This window comes from Scyliorhinus canicula, chromosome 23, assembly GCF_902713615.1.
Source record: "Scyliorhinus canicula chromosome 23, sScyCan1.1, whole genome shotgun sequence".
Lineage (NCBI taxonomy): Eukaryota > Metazoa > Chordata > Chondrichthyes > Carcharhiniformes > Scyliorhinidae > Scyliorhinus > Scyliorhinus canicula.
Window position 1 is genome coordinate 23,808,423 of NC_052168.1, and position 16,646 is coordinate 23,825,068.

The 16,646-nt window shown below is 48.6% G+C and overlaps 1 protein-coding gene across 1 annotated transcript in view; it reads left to right on the forward strand.

Annotated features, from left to right (window-relative positions):
- Positions 1–16,646, forward strand: part of st13 (ST13 Hsp70 interacting protein) — a 60,674-nt gene that overhangs the window by 16,626 nt on the left and 27,402 nt on the right. Inside the window, 6 exon segments of the mRNA XM_038783531.1 lie at positions 570–627; positions 2,897–2,969; positions 7,045–7,115; positions 8,183–8,249; positions 10,102–10,186; positions 15,464–15,574. Of these exon segments, the coding sequence (XP_038639459.1) occupies positions 570–627; positions 2,897–2,969; positions 7,045–7,115; positions 8,183–8,249; positions 10,102–10,186; positions 15,464–15,574 (465 nt within the window).

The window sequence follows — 16,646 nt, forward strand, 5'->3', positions numbered from 1 at the left end:
TGGTCACCTTCCCTGATGTCTCCATGTGCGGTTTGGAGGCAGTTTCTGACTGACTAACAGTGCTGTGAGCCCCGTGTGATGGAAAAGTCACTATATAGAACATAGAACAGTACAGCACAGAACAGGCCCTTCGGCCCTCAATGTTGTGCCGAGCCATGATCACCCTACTCAAGACACCCTACTCCACACAGACAGTGACCCAGCCAGGAATCGAACCTGGGACCCTGGAGCTGTGAAGCATTTATGCTAACCACCATGCTGCCCTGCTGCCCCATATAAATGCAGGTTGTTGTAATTTGCATTAAGGAACAGAAATAAACCATCCTGTTTATACTGAGTTAATTCCAGATGACTTCAATGGGGTAATTGATTTGTTCCAAAATCTGTTTGTGAGTGATTGTGTTGAGGGTGTGACATCCGCAGCTCCTGTCCACGTTCCCCAGCTGACCCGACTTATTCAAACAAGGATTTTGAGGCCTATTTAAATGTTTGCTCAGCAGTGACTCAGACTAGTCTGTTCAATAACAATGACCGGTTTCTAAAACAACTACTCTGCTTTTTCGTTACAGTATGGGAGCAACCATCCCACCGCCAGCAGAACACCCAACATTTCCAGAGTCACCGAAGGTATGCCTTTGCATTGAGTAATGTTTTACAGCCAGCAGCAGTTGAGGTCTCTCTCTCTCTCTTCTCCTCTCTTCTCTCTTCTCTCTTCTCTCTTCTCTCTTCTCTCTTCTCTCTTCTCTCTTCTCTCTTCTCTCTCTCTCTCTCTCTCTCTCTCTCTCTCTCTCTCTTTCCCCCCCCCCGGATTAAGGAGCAATCCACCTACTCTGCACATCTTTGGGTTGTGGGGGCGAAACCCACGCTGGCACGGGGAGAATGTGCAAACTCCACACGGACAGTGACCCAGAGTCTTTTATAATCTGTATATTGTACTTTATTTTTATAACCCTTAGCCCCTCGTGTAATATTTCTCTATCGTTGCTGTACTCCCAGTAGGGTGTCACGGTGGGGCAGTGGTTAGCACTGATTCCGCACGGTGCCGAGGACCCGGGTTTGATGCCAGCCCTGGGTCACTGTCTGTGTGGAGTTTGCACATTCTCCCTGTGTCTGCGTGGGTCTCACCCCCACAGCCCAAAAAGATGTGCACGGTAGGTGCTAGATTGCCCCTTAATTTGAAATAAAAAAGAATTGGGTACTTTAAAAAAAAAAAAAACCTTTTGAGTGTCTGGATTTTCATAGAATCAAGCAGCACGCAGAAAGAGGCCATTCTGCCCATTGTGTGGGTTACTTTGAAAGATCTAACCAATTAGTCCCACGTCCTGTCCTTTTTCCGTACCCAGCTTGTTTTTCCCTTTCAAAATACGTATCCAAGTCCTGTTTGAAGTTGCTGCTGTTCAGTTATGCAGCAAGATTTCTCCTGATGAGAAACAGGAGAGAGAAGAGACACTAGGAGGAGGCCAAAGTGTAAACCACGTGTCTTGTGGTCGGGGTAGAAGTGACGTTGGTGGGCTGGAAACAGTGTGAACATCAGATGTTCAGGTTCCGAGACAGATTGTGCGAACGCCCCAGGAGCTATTGATGGGAGGACGAGGTGCCGGGAGGTGTTGCCATGGGAATGAAGGGCCAGGTCGGGTGCAGAATCGATCATGGGATTGAGAGACGGTGACGGTGAACATCACCGTGAGATCCAGAAGCTGCAAAAAGCAACACAGCAGCAGTAAAGGATGGGCTGTAAGCTCGGCAAAGTTTCTTGAAAATCTTGGAACAACAGAGCAGCAGATCAGAGAGGGGCCTTGCACTGTCGCCCAGCACAGGAGTATTGGCGAGGGGCCAACAGAAATGCAGCAAATTGGAAGCCAAATTTAGAAAAAGGCCCTGTGCTCACTGAGAAATGGGTTTGTGTTTGGACATCACCCAGGGTGATAAGTATCAGTGTCATTTTAAATTAAAGCATTTTCACACTTCTTGGAAGAGTCAGTCCATCGGTGAACACTGAGCATATTTGGCAGTGAATTGGTCTTAAGACTGGGATGGCTGGTGTGGAAAATGTTCTTGAGTTGGAAGTGTTTCATTGGGACAAAGTAGTGTCTGCCTTGGTGGTGGTGTCACAGTCAAAACTGGGGAGTCCAGTTGCTGTGGCAACCTGCACTTTTCCGGAGTTAGTAGTCCGGAGCTATGGATAGAGATGGCTGAGGCTCCAACGACCTGGAATCTCTCCCACTCTTACCGCCTGCTGCTGGCAGAGTCATATAGCACTGAGACGGCCCAACCTGCCTGCGCTGGTCAAAAGCAACTACCGAACCATGCGCTGGAAGGATTTTGCAGGTTGATTCTCAACCTGTTTGGCTGCGCTATAAACGCACTGTCCTTCGACATAAAGTCCTGGGGTGAGTCTCCATAGAATTCCTAGTGTAGAAGAGGGCCATTCGGCCCATTGAGTCTGCACTGACCCTCTGATAGAACACGCTATCTAGTTCACCCCCACCACCCCTTTGGACACTAAGGGGCATTACCAATCCACCTAACCCCCCCCCCCCCCCCGCTGCACCTTTTGGATTGTGGGAGGAAACCGGAGTACCCGGAGGAAACCCACGCAGATTCGGGGAGAAAATGCAGACACCACAAAACAGTAACCCAAGGCTCCCGGGTTCCTGGTGCTGGGAGGCAACAGTGCTAACCACTGTGCCACCATGTGACTCAAACCCGTAGCTGCCGGCCCAGAGGGCCCACAAGACCTCCAAAATGCCTACTTTACTCTGCCTTAATTCTACGGTAATAGCTGCCAAAAATGACACATGTTCCATTCCTCAGTGCCGTAAGTTCTCTAGTTGTTGTGGGCGTGTTTCTGTGACGTTTGGGTGAGTAGAGAAATAAATAACTTCCATTTCTCCAGAAAGCAAACACAGAAGAGAAGACAGAGGTTCCAATTCCCGAGCCAGCCGTCGAGAGTGAAGAGAGTGAACTGGGTGAGTCCAGAGAACCTGTTATAGCTGAGACAAGTTTAACACTTTCTGCTGACCCCCCCCCAGATTTAAATCGGGAGAAGTGGAACACGTAATGAGCTAATGTAACAGAAGATGGGTTTTTGGGACTTCGGTAGTCCCGATACCCCCCGACTCCTGCAGAAGTGAATGTGATAAAGGATGTGGAGGGGATTGGAAAATACATTCATTAATAGAACAGTGAATCAAAGTTCTTGAGGCAAATGAGACCTATGATTTGCAGTCTCTTTTTCTTTTAAAAACTACTTTTATTCATGTTTTGGGTATTGTACCATTTTAAACACAAAACATAGCAAACACCAACCCATCCTCCCCCATTAATCTCCACCAAACACCCCGCAGCTCCTTGAACTTTAGTGCAGACAGCCCCCATCTCTTGTGAAACCCCCTCGCTCGCCCACCAAAGCAAATTTCACCTTTTCCAGATTCAGAAACTCCACTAGATCCCCCAGCCATGGTGAGGGTGGAGAAGCTGACCTCCACCCCAGCAGGACCCGCCTGTGAGCGACCAGCAAGGCGAAGGCTTAAACATCTGCTATCTCCTCCTCTCCAGTCTGCAGCCCCAGCAAACCCGACCCCCTGAATATGGCCCCCAGGGGACTGGGCTCTAAGTCCACGTGCAAGATCGGCAACATGGTGCTGCAGAATGGCCCCTCCCACACCGTTCACAAATATCCTCCACACCTTCAAACAACCGGCTCATCCTCAACTTGGTCAGGTGCGCTTTATGTACCACTTTAGCTGTATCAACCCCAACCTCCCACACGTGGTTGAGGCATTCTCCCTCCGCAGCACCTCACACCACAACCCCATCTCCAGCACCATCCCCAGTTCCTCCTCCCACTTGGCCGTAGCGCCCTCCAGATATGCCAGTCTCACCGGCTAAACCCATGGTCCCTCAGTTCGGCATGAACTCCAACTGGGGCTGGTTTAGCTCACTCGGCTAAATCGCTGGCTTTTAAAGCAGACCAAGCAGGCCAGCAGCACGGTTCGATTCCCCTACCAGCCTCCCCGGACAGGCGCCGGAATGTGGCGACTAGGGGCTTTTCACAGTAACTTCATTGAAGCCTACTCGTGACAATAAGCGATTTTCAATTTTTTCAATTTTTAACTCCACCCCTAACCTAAAGTGCTGCTGAAATTGCCTCAATTTCAACGTGGCCACTGCCACTGGACTTCCTGAATATTTTCCTGGGACAAACAGAAGCGGCAGCGTTGCCAGTGCCTGCAACCCTCTCCCCTTACAGGATCCTGCCTCCATCCTCAACCACAAAGCCTCCGATTCCCAACCCCACCCCTTGTCTGCGGTCTCCGCCCAATAATAATGCGTCAGATTTGGAAGGCCAGACCCTCCTCACTGCCAACCTCTCTGAAACATCGCCTGCCAACGATAGTGGGAGGGCTGTCCGGGTTGAAGATCATCAGCATACAGACACACCCAATGCTCCACTCACCCCCTCTCTTAGTATCCCCTTCCGTTTATCTGAGCACTTCACTGCTATGGCCAAGGGCTCTATCGCCAGCGCAATCAGGACTGGGAGCATCGGTCACCCCTGCCTCATTCCCCAATGTAATGGAAAGTGCCCCGAGTTCATGCATACACTCAATCTTCGGTTCCTTGTACAGCAGTTTAACCCATGCCACAAACTCAGACCCAATCCCAAACCTCTCCAATACCCAAATAAATAGCTTCACTCCACACGGTCAAACACCTTCTCCACATCCAGCGCCGCCTCCTGTCCCCCCTCCTGCCAGAGAGAGCTCCACATTCAACAGATGTCGCACATTCACCGACAGCTGCCTGCCCTTTATGAACCTGGTCTGACCCTCCCCAATCACCTTCAGAAGGCACTCCTCCACCCTGAGTGCCAACACCATAGCCAAAACCTTGGCATCAGCATTCAGCAGAGATATTGGCCTGTACGACCCACACTCCACCAGGTCCTTGTCCTTTTTAGCAGCAATGAAATGAATGATTATCCCATTGTCTCTGGCAGTGTCCCCAACACCAATAGCGGCGCGAGCTTCTCCAAAAACGTTTTATAAATCCCCACCGGGAAATCATCTGGCCCTGGTGCCTGACGCGTCTGCATCTTCCCCATCACTGCCCGCACCTCTTCTATTCCCACTGGCTCTTCCAACCCCTCCCTCTCCTACTTTAGGAGACTCCAACCATCCCCGAAACTCCCTCGTGTCTGACATCCCCCGGAGGCTCTGACCTGTACAACCTTTTATAAAACTCGAATGCTTTATTCACCTGCTCCGGTGCCACCACCAACTCCGCTGCCCTCTCCCGAGCCTGAATAATCTCTCTCGCAGCCGCCTACCGGCGTGCTAGCCTGTGAGCAAGCGACTGGCCTTCTCCCCATACTCGCACACAGCACACTTCGCCCTCCTCAACTACCTTTCCTGTGGATTGTAGGTCAAACCTTTCCTGTAATTCCTTTCTCCTCACCAGAGGATCCAGAGTAGGATCCTGTGATTACCTTCCACCCATCTCCAGAATTTGCCCCCCCCCCCCAGCCGTTGTTGCTCCCCTCTTGCCTACCTGTCCACCTGAACCTTAAGATGGTTTCTCTCCTCACCACCACCTTCAAAACTTCCCACACCACTGACTGTGAAACCTCCCTGTTCCTATTAAACCCCACGTAATCCTCAATCACTGTTCCTATCTTTGCGCACAAGTGTGGGTCTGCCAACAGCCTCGCATCCAACCTCCACGCTGGTCTCTGTGCCTGCCCCCTAACCAGGACCGCATCTGCCCAATGTGGAGCACGGTCCGAGAGAACAGTCGCCGACTATCCCCGGCCAACAGCACCATCCCCATAATAAAAAAGCCAAAAGTCAATCCTTGGATATACATAGAACATAGAACAGTACAGCACAGAACAGGCCCTTCGGCCCTCAATGTTGTGCCGAGCCATGATCACCCTACTCAAACCCACGTATCCACCCTATACCCGTAACCCAACAACCTCCCCCTTAACCCTACTTTTATTAGGACACTACGGGCAATTTTAGCATGGCCAATCCACCTAACCCGCACATCTTTGGACTGTGGGAGGAAACCGGAGCACCCGGAGGAAACCCACGCACACACGGGGAGGACGTGCAGACTCCACACAGACAGTGACCCAGCCGGGAATCGAACCTGGGACCCTGGAGCTGTGAAGCATTTATGCTAACCACCATGCTACCCTGCTGCCCAATATACATTGTGAACTGAAGAAAAGAACAAATACGCCCTGTCCCGTGACCAACCCAACTGCACCCTACCAGTCATAACCACTACTCCAGGCCCCAGCCCTGCCCCTATTCACCGTCAGCCACCTGTCCCCCTCCCCCACCCACATCCCAGAAGCCTCCCAGCCACTTCCTCTTGAAACCACCTCTCCCAGTATCGTCCCCAACCCCCCACCGTTCACACCTCCCAGATCCATCAAAACCTGACCATACATTCTCCAACGACATGTGTGCCCCCCCCCCTCCCAACCCTGCTCCTTGCTCGATAGCTAGTGAGGTGCCCCCCACCAGAACCTCCACCCAATATGACAAAAAACCAACACTTTGGCTCTCAGCCCTCTGTTACTCTCCATCACCCTCCACAGCTCCACACCCATTGAGGTGAACTGGTCGCTGTACTGCGTCAATGCCTCCCCCTTCAACACCTCCCTTTCTCTCCCGCCATCACTTCGGCCAGCTTAGCCACTGTTATGGGCGCAGCCCCACCCGGCGAATTGCTTCTTTCTTCCTTTCCTCCAACTGAGCTCCCCGCCGAGCTTGCCGGTGGACTGCCACTTGCACCCTTTCTTCCCGGGTTCTTTTTCTGGGATTTCAACACCTTTTGGCTGCTGAAACTTTTCAAACAATCGCTCGAATTAAATTCTCCCCAAAATCTGGGCGAAGGGGATTTTTAAAAAAATGAAAGCTCCTAGCAGGAGCCACCAACGTGCCACCTACATGTCGCCACCGGAGGCATGATTCGCAGCATCACCTGGTTTCTGCTGTGTTTTGAATGAAGATGTGGTTTGTTCTTCAGAGATCGATAATGAGGGTGTGATTGAGCCAGATACTGAAGAACCTCAGGAAATGGGAGATGAAAGCCTTGAGGTAAGTAGTTTTTCTCTTGCTCTCCCTCCCTAACAGCAGTCACTTGAGTTTGTCAATGAACTATCCTCGCCTGCCTGCTCGCTTACAGTTAATATTATTGGGCTGTAATTAGGAACTCTGCCTGATTTCAGGCAGAGTCCAGAGATATGCGGGTTAGGTGGATTGCCCGTGATAAATTGCCTCTTAGTGTCCAAAGGTTAGGGTGTGAGGTTACAGGGCTAGGGTAGAGTGCTCATTTTCATAGAATTTACAGTGCAGAAGGAGGCCATTCGGCCTATCGAGTCTGCACTGGCTCTTGGAAAGAGCACCCTACCCAAGCCCATACCTCCACCCTATCCCCATAACCCAGAAACCGCACCTAACACTAAGGGCAATTTGGACCCTAAGGGCAATTTATCATGGCCAATCCACCTAACCTGCACATCTTTGGACTGTGGGAGGAAACCGGAGTACCCGGAGGAAACCCACGCACACACGGGGAGGATGTGCAGACTCCGCACAGACAGTGACCCAAGCCGGGAATCGAACCTGGGACCCTGGAGCTGTGAAGCATTTATGCTAACCACTATGCTACCGTGCTGCCCTTTGAAGGGTGGGTGCAGACTTGATGGGCCGAATGGCCCCCTGCACTGTAGGGATTGAATGATTCACACTTTCTACATTCTGCAGCTTTAAATATCCTTTGTGTAATGGGGGTTTTGTTTAAAAAAAACTTTACTGAACACGGTGTTTAACAAGAATCCATGCTGACTATCCTTGATTAACCCAATGCATTTCCAAATGCTTACTAATATATTTTACATTATGAGTTTATGCCAAGGTTAAAGGTGACCAAGGAGGATAAACCCACAATGGGCCCTGGTTCCATGGAGGGTGCGCTGGGCCACGGTTGCGCTGGCAATGATGGCTCTCTGTAGGCTCACCTGTTTGGAAATTCGTTTAGCTAGAGGATAGACAGTAACCATTCAGTTGTAAGGGGACATCATTACTATCGTTTAATAATGAGGCAGATCTTGCTGTTGCTAACAGGCTAAGTTGACATTACCTGGTGTATTGTCCTACTTTAGGTTTCGGAGGAATCGATGGATCAGGCCGATGAGAAGAAAATGGAAGCCATGAATGCATTGAGTGAAGGTGGGTGCGAAATGGGCCAAAATGTGTTTGGTAGGGAAGGGTCTGTGCTTCGCAAATGGAGAAGGTGAAAGTGAGAATATCTCATTGGAGTCTGCAGGGCAACAACCATTTCACCAGCACTCTGTCTGGGTCAAGAAATTTGCTGAATTCCTTATTGGTTGTTAGTCCAGGCCATTTGACCAGGAGTTTAACCCCCTCTGCTCCATTTCTGGAGGTGGAATTTAGTTCCAACGGTGAAGGTAGCCCTCGAGTACTGCATTCAGAGTGGCAGCAGCTTGTTCAAAGAATCCCAACAGTGCAGAAGGAGGCCATTCAGCCCATCGAGTCTGCATCGACCTTCAGAAAGAGGACTCAATCTACCCAGGCCCACTTCCCCACCCTAACCTCGTAACCTAATATGCACATTCTGGGACACCTAAGGGTCAAGAATCTATCTACCTGTGCCGTATAAATGATTTGACTGCCTCCATCACTCTGGAGAAGGGGTTCTAAAGATTCACAACCCTTTGAGAGAAAAAATGTCATCCCGTCTCAGGATTATTTAAAAACTGTGTCCACGGGGCAGCATGGTTAGCATTGCTGCCTACGGCGCTGAGGACCGGGTTTGAATCCTGGCCCTTGGGTCACTGTCCGTGTGGAGTTTGCACATTCTCCCCGTGTTTGCGTTGGTTTCACCCCCACAACCCAAAGATGTGCAGGTTAAGTGAATTGGCCATGCTAAATTGCCCCTTAATTGGAAAAAATAATTGGGTACTCAATTTATTTAAAAAAAACTGTGTCCCCCTCGTTCTCGTGTCTTCCACAAGGCGAAACATCCCCTCCGCAACTCTCCTGTCAAATCCCCTCAGGATCTGATGTGTGTCAATAAAACCTTTCCAATCTTGTAAACTCCAATGGACACCAGCCTAGTCTGTCCCACCTTTCCTCGTGAGCTAACCACCCCATGTGCCCACCCAACCCTGTACTAGATTGATTCCTGGATGAGAGGGGTGCTCCATGAGGAGAGATTGAGTAGAACGGACCTATCTGCGTTTCGAAGACTTAAGATATTATCTATTTGAATCTTATAAAAACATTTTGGGGGATTGAGGAGGTCGGTGCTGAAAGCTTGCAAGTTATAATCTCAGGATCATGAGCTGTTCATTTAGGACTTGAATGAAAAGCAGCCCCTTCATTCAGAAGTTTGTGAATCTTCAGAATTCACTAGCCCAGACTCCTGCGGATGTTCATTCGCTTAATATAATGAAGACTGAGATGGACAGATTTTTGTCACTAAGGGAATGAAGGGACGTGGGAATAGAGTAGGAAGTGGAGCTGATCTGTGAATGTTGGAGCAAGCTCGGGCCTACTTCTATTGTTTTTCTTATGGATGGCCTCTAGTTGACAATCAGAAACATCTTTACTGGGTCATTCCTCAGGACCTCTTCCTTTTTTTTATAAAGAGGAGAGAGTCCAGATTGTTCACCCTCCTGATGGGTATATCTTGTAGTTGTGGTATTATTCTTGTTAATCTTTTTTTGCGACCTCTGCAGTGCATGTTTCTTCAATGCTCCACATCCTCAGCTACTGGACTGCTTGCCACATTAATTCTCCCCTAACTAACTTACTAAACAAAACTTAATTTGTGTGAAAATAATAAACCGAAGAGAAAATGCTGGAAAATCTCAGCAGGTCCGGCAGCATCTGTAGGGAGAGAAAAGAGCTAACGTTTCGAGTCCAGGTGACCCTTTGTCAAATAAATAACCTGTGTGTCCGTCCATAGACGGGAATTGAAACTGCCCGGAAACTTCCTGCCTCCTTGCTTTTGTTGATCCCGAACTCTGTATCTAAACCTTTTCTTTTCTCGATGCAGGGAATTTTGAGGTGGCAGTTGAACACTTTACAGAGGCCATTAAGTTGAACCCACGCCTGGCTGTTCTCTACGCTAAGCGAGCCAGGTAAGGATGTTGAAGGAGGGCACAGGGCCATTGTGCAAATGGGTTTACTGTGGGCGGCTGCAGCTTTTTAGCATTCCCTCCGATAGCTGCTGCGGGCCGGGGTGAGGCCCCAGATATCAAATGTGGAGCTGAATGGAACAAGCCGCCATCTCGCTAGAGGCAGGAAAGATCCGGAATATTACCTCTTACGGGTTTTGTTCAGAAGTGTATGTTTGAGGTGAAGAATCGCAGTCCCTGGCGGATTGGGTTGCTGAAATCTCAAAAGTGCGAATGAAATGCCTGAAACTCTAAGAGGGCATCCATTCTGTGAGAGAGCGGAGTTCAGGACCAAAGAGGAAGAATAGAACATCTTGAATTTTCTGTATTTGTTAGGGATGGCCTTGAGTTCCTGCTTTTCTTTTTAAATTTAGAGTACCCAATTCATTTTTTTCCAATTAAGGGGCAAATTTAGTATGGCCAATCCACCTACCCTGCACATCTTTGATGTGGAGATGCCGGCATTGGACTGGGGTGAGCACAGTAAGGAGTCTTACAACACCAGGTTAAAGTCCAACAGGTTTGTTTCAAACACGAGCTTTCGGAGCGCAGCTCCTTCCTCAGGTGAATGGAGAGGTATGTTCCAGAAACATTTATATTGACAAAGTCAGAGACGCTGGACAATGCTTGGAATGCGAGCATTTGCGGGTAATCAAATCATTACAGATCCAGGGAGAGGGATAATCACAGGTTAAAGAGGTGTGAATTGTCTCAAGCCAGGACAGTTGGTAGGATTTTGCAAGTCCAGGCCAGATGGTGGGGGGTGGATGTAATGCGACATGAATCCAAGATCCCTGTTGAGGCCGCACTCATGCGTGCGGAATTTAGCTATAAGTTTTTGCTCGGCAATTGTGCGTTGTCGCGTGTCCTGAAGGCCGCCTTGGAGAACGCTTACCCAGAGATCAGAGGCTGAATGCCCTTGACTGCTGAAGTGTTCCCCGACTAGAAGGGAACATTCCTGCCTGGTGATTGTCGCACGATGCCAGTTCATTCATTGTCGCAGTGTCTGCATGGTCTCGCCAATGTACCACGCTTCGGGACATCCTTTCCTGCAGCGTAAGAGGTAGACCACATTGGTCGAGTCGCACGAGTATGTGCCGCGTACCTGGTGGGTGGCGTTACCACGTGTAATGGTGGTTTCCAAGTCGATGATCTGGCATGTCTTGCAGAGATTGCCCTGGCAGGGTTGTGTGGTGTCGTGGTCGCTGTTCTGAAGGCTGGGTAATTTGCTGCAAACCATGGTTTGTTTGAGGTTGCGCGGTTGTTTGAAGGCCAGTAGTGGGGGTGTGGGGATGACCTTGGCAAGATGTTCATCTTGATTGATGATGTGTTGAAGGCTGCGCAGAAGATGTCGTAGTTTCTCCGCCCCAGGAAAGTACTGGACGATGAAGGGTACTCTGTCAGTGGTGTCCCGTGTTTGCCTTCTGAGGAGGTCGGTGCGGTTTTTTGCTGTGGCGCATTGGAACTGTCGATCGCTGAGTCGAGATCCATATCCCGTTCGTACGAGAGCATCTTTCAGCATCTGTAGGTGTCTGTTACGCTCCTCCTCGTCTGAGCAGATCCTGTGTATATGGAGGGTTTGTCCATAGGGGATGGCTTCTTTAATGTGTTTCGGGTGAAAGCTGGAGAGGTGGAACATTGTGAGGTTGTCTGAGGGCTTGCGGTAAAGGGAGGGGGGGGGGAAACAAGTTTGAGTAAATGATTCTGAAATAAAAAGTTTCAATGCGCTCAGTTGATGCCAATGTTCCTCGCACACAGTAAAGCTGCAGTGTATTTGAAAGGGAAAAGGCATCAATTTTAAGCAGACTGAGCTTTTGTTATGTTTTTTGCCACTTTTTCGCAGTCCATGAAATGAAATGAAAATTGCTTATTGTCACGAGTAGGCTTCAAATGAAGTTATTGTGAAAAGCCCCTAGTCGCCACATTCCGGCGCCTGTTCGGGGATGCTGTTACGGGAATTGAGCCGTGCTGCTGGCCTGCTTGATCTGCTTTCAAAGCCAGCGATTTAGCCCTGTGCTAAACAGCCCCATAACGTTCGAAATAGGACCAAATGTAGGCCATTCGGCCCCTCAAGCCTGCAACCCCTACATTCAGTAAGATTTTGCATTCCATATTCCCATCTACCTTGGTAAATTTTGATTCACCAGGGACCCGGGTTCGATTCCGGCCTTGGGTGACTGTCTGTGTGGAGTTGGCACGTTCTCCTGTGTCTGCGTGGGTTTCCTCCGGCTGCTCCAGTTTCCCCTTTGTATCCAAAAATGTGCAGGTTAGGTGAATTGGCTGAAGAAATTTCTCCTCATCTCCGACTGAATGGACGATCCTTTAAAACGGAGTTCTAGAGTTCCAGTTTGGGTTCTAGAGTTTCCTACCAGTGGAAACCACTCCTTATACGACAAGCTCTTCATTCCAGGGATCATTCTTGTGAACCTCGTCTGGATCCTTTCCAATGCCAGTACATCCTTCCTTAGATATGGGGCCCAGAACTGCTCACAATACTCCAAATGGAGTCTGACCAGAGCCTCACTCAGCCTCAGAAGCACATCCCTGCTCTGGTATTCTAGCCCTCTCGACTTGAATGCTAACATGACCTTCCTTTTTAAAAATAAATTTAGGCTACCCAATTCAAGGGGCAATTTAGCATGGCTAATCCACCTGGCTGCACATCTTTTGGGTTGTGGGGGTGAAACCCACACAAACAGGGAGAATGTGCAAACTCCAGACGGACAGTGACCCGGAGTTGAGATCGAATCTGGGACCTCGACGCTGTGACGTAGCAGTGCTAACCACTGTGCCACCGTGCTGCCCACTGCATTTGTCTTCCTAACTGCCTCCTGAACCAGTATGTTGACCGTAAGAGAATCTTGAACTAGGTCTCCTAAGTCCCCTTGTCCTTCTGATTTATTAAAACTTTTCTAATCTATGCCTTCATTCTTCCAACCAAAGCCTCAGACCTTTCCACATTGTATTCCATCTGCCACTTTGCTCACCCTCCTTGCCTGTCCCAAGTCCTTCTGCAGCCCCCCCTGCTTACTCAACAGTACCTGTCCCTCTGTATATCTTTACCTGCTTAAGAATAAAAGAAAATACTTTATCAACTTCTAACTGATACCTTCTCAATCTCCAATCAAGCAAAACGCATCTTAGAGATCAAAAACTGCTTTGAAATAAAGTTAGCAAACACAGGATTACTTGTTGGCCTCTGGATAAATAGTTCCTTGAAAGATTGCTTGAGGAGAGAATAAGATCTTTTCAGTAAGCAGCCTGCACCTCCTTGACCGTTTAATGCTGAGTCTGACAGCCTTCTGCAAATGCTGCTATTCAGCTCTCGGCTTCCAGAAACTAACTAAATTAAAACTGACTGCTACAGACCTGGCTCCTCCCATTACTTACATCATCTTTATTCCACTCCAATCCCATGACCTAATTAAGTTTAAATACGCTGTCTCTAATTACACCCCAGAAATCATAACAAAAACCCATTAGGCTCTCCTTGTAACCATAAATATGGATGGAAAGAATGACATCTCCCTTTACAACATCTTAATTACACCTTTTGCAGCCACAAAGTCTATCTGTCTTTTAAACCAAGATTTTAAAAAAAGAATACGGCAGCATATACATATACACCCTAACTCAGGCGTTTGAAACCATTACTTCAGCAAAAACATATAGTACAATATATATACCAATTTCTTACATTCATCACACCCTTGTGTGGAGTGCTCCATAGCTCTTAAGTCTCTGAATATTTTCTAACATTGCCAAGTTTTTCTTCTGTGTTCTTCTCAATGCTGTGTAAAATTGGAGTGCAAGTAGTCAGCAGGAGCTTGAACACCATCCTGTTTGTCCCAGTAGAGGTCACTAGATAGCAATCAGGGCCTCGGATTTATTTCCCCCCCTCCCTGTAGTTTAAGGGACTAGGCCAATTTACAAACATCCTGAGTGCTGTCTTGGCTGAGATTACCCAACTCAGCATGGATTTGACATTGGCTGGTCAGTATAAATCTTTTTTTCTTCTAAAAAAATAAAAATAAATTTAGAGTAGATAGATAGACAGAAATACAGCACAGTACAGGCCCTTCGGCCCACGATGTTGTGCTGAACTTTTGTCGCAGGTTAATCATAGATTATCATAGAATTTTGGACACTAAGGGCGATTTATCATGGCCAATCCACCCAACCTGCACATCTTTGGACTGTGGGAGGAAACCGGAGCACCCGGAGGAAACCCACGCAGACACGGGGAGGATCTGCAGACTGCACACAGACAGTGACCCAAGCTGGAATCGAACCTGGGACACTGGAGCTGTGAAGTAATTGTGCTATCCACAATGCTACCGTGCTGCCCTTAAGAACAAATTAATCTACACTCCATTATTCTACCCTAATCCATGTACCTATCCAATAGCCGCTTGAAGGTCCCTAATGTTTCCGACTCAACTACTTCCACAGGCAGTGCATTCCATGCCGCCACTACTCTCTGGGTAAAGAACCTACCTCTGACATCTCCCCCTATATCTTCCACCATTCACCTTAAATTTATGTCCCCTTGTAATGGTTTGTTCCACCTGGGGAAAAAGTCTCTGACTATCTACTCTATCTATTCCCCTGATCATCTTATAAACCTCTATCAAGTCGCCCCTCATCCTTTTCCGTTCTAATGAAAAAAGGCCTAGCACCCTCAACCTTTCCTCGTAAGACCTACTCTCCATTCCAGGCAACATCCTTTGCACCTTTTCCAAAGCTTCCACATCCTTCCTAAAATGAGGTGACCAGAACTGCACACAGTACTCCAAATGTGGCCGTACCAAGGTTTTGTACAGCTGCATCATCACCTCACGGCTCTTAAATTCAATCCCTCTGCTACCCAAATCTTTTTATTTTCCAATTTAAGGGGCAATTTAGCATGGCCAATCTTTTTGAGTTGTGGGGATGAGGCCCACGCAGACACGGGGGAGAATGTGCAAACTCCACACGGACAGTGGACCGGGATCGAACCCGGGTCCTTGGCGTTGTGAGGCAGCAGTGCTAACCGCTGTGCCACTGTGTCGCCCATAGGTCAGTATAAATGTGTCTTTTCTCCATCAGATCACTGGGGAGGTACTAAGACTTTATTCCGAACAGAACATTCTGAGCACGAGGGTGCCTTTATCCTGTGACAGCGCACGGTTGCCCCGTGTTTTATTCTTTCTAACCACATAATGAGCAGTGCACCTTTCTCACACGTTCCTCTCTCCACAGCGTCTATGTGAAAATGCAGAAACCCAATGCAGCCATTCGGGATTGTGACAAAGCCATCAGCATCAACCCGGACTCGGCACAGCCTTACAAGTGGAGGGGGAAAGCTCACAGGTGAGGGAGGAAAGAAGGTGCTGATATTGCAACGAAAGGGTCAGAAGCTCGTTGATGGCAGATAAAAAGGGACGTGAACAGCATTGTGGGGCCAGAGAGCAAATGAGAGACTTGTTGGTACAGTAACGCTCAGAGGGCAAGCCGGCAGCTGTCACTGGTCAATTGTGAAATGAAAATCACTTATTGTCACGAGTAGGCTTCAAATGAAGTTACTGTGAAAAGCCCCTAGTCGCCACATTCCGGCACCTGTTCAGGGAGGCTGGTACGGGAATTGAACCGTGCTGCTGGCCTGCCTTGGTCTGCTTTCAAAGCCAGCTATTTAGCCCTGTACTAAACCAGCCCCATCGTGCTTCTTAATCCCGCATAGTGTCCCCTCTGATTCAACAGCGACAGGAAGACGTGAATTTATATAATACCGTTCACATGTCAGGGTATTTTCAAAGTGTTTTACAGCCAGTGAAATATTATAGAAGATCCACGCGCAAATGGAGCTTCCTTATTAAATATCACCAATTGCCATTTTTCAGACACTATTCATTTTAACATTTTTCCCCATTTCTGTTGCCTGCTCCACAGGAGTCTGGATTGTAGGAGGTGCAGGATTTGTCATGTAGCCACATAGAAAGAAAGAAAGATCTCAATCCAGACCAACAATCTGTTAGCTCCTCTTTGTTTAATCTTTGGGGTGAAGATGGCCATGTCCATTATCCAGGGTGGTTGGCAGGGTTCCAGTGGCCATGTCCAGTATCTAGGGTAGTTATCGGGTTCTGGTGGCCATGTCCATTATCCAGGGTGGTTGGTAGGGTTCCAGTGGCCATGTCCAGTATCTAGGGTAGTTATCGGGTTCTGGTGGCCATGTCCATTATCCAGGGTGGTTGGTAGGGTTCCAGTGGCCATGTCCAGTATCTAGGGTAGTTATAGGGTTCTGGTGGCTCCGAAGGGAAGCTTCAGGGTGTCTTCAGGTCAAAGTTGTTGGACACATTGGAGAACGAGTCCATGATACATTGCATGTTTGGCTGCGAACCGGCAGCTCGTGCACAGTGGCCAGCAGACAGGACAACTCGGGGCAGTA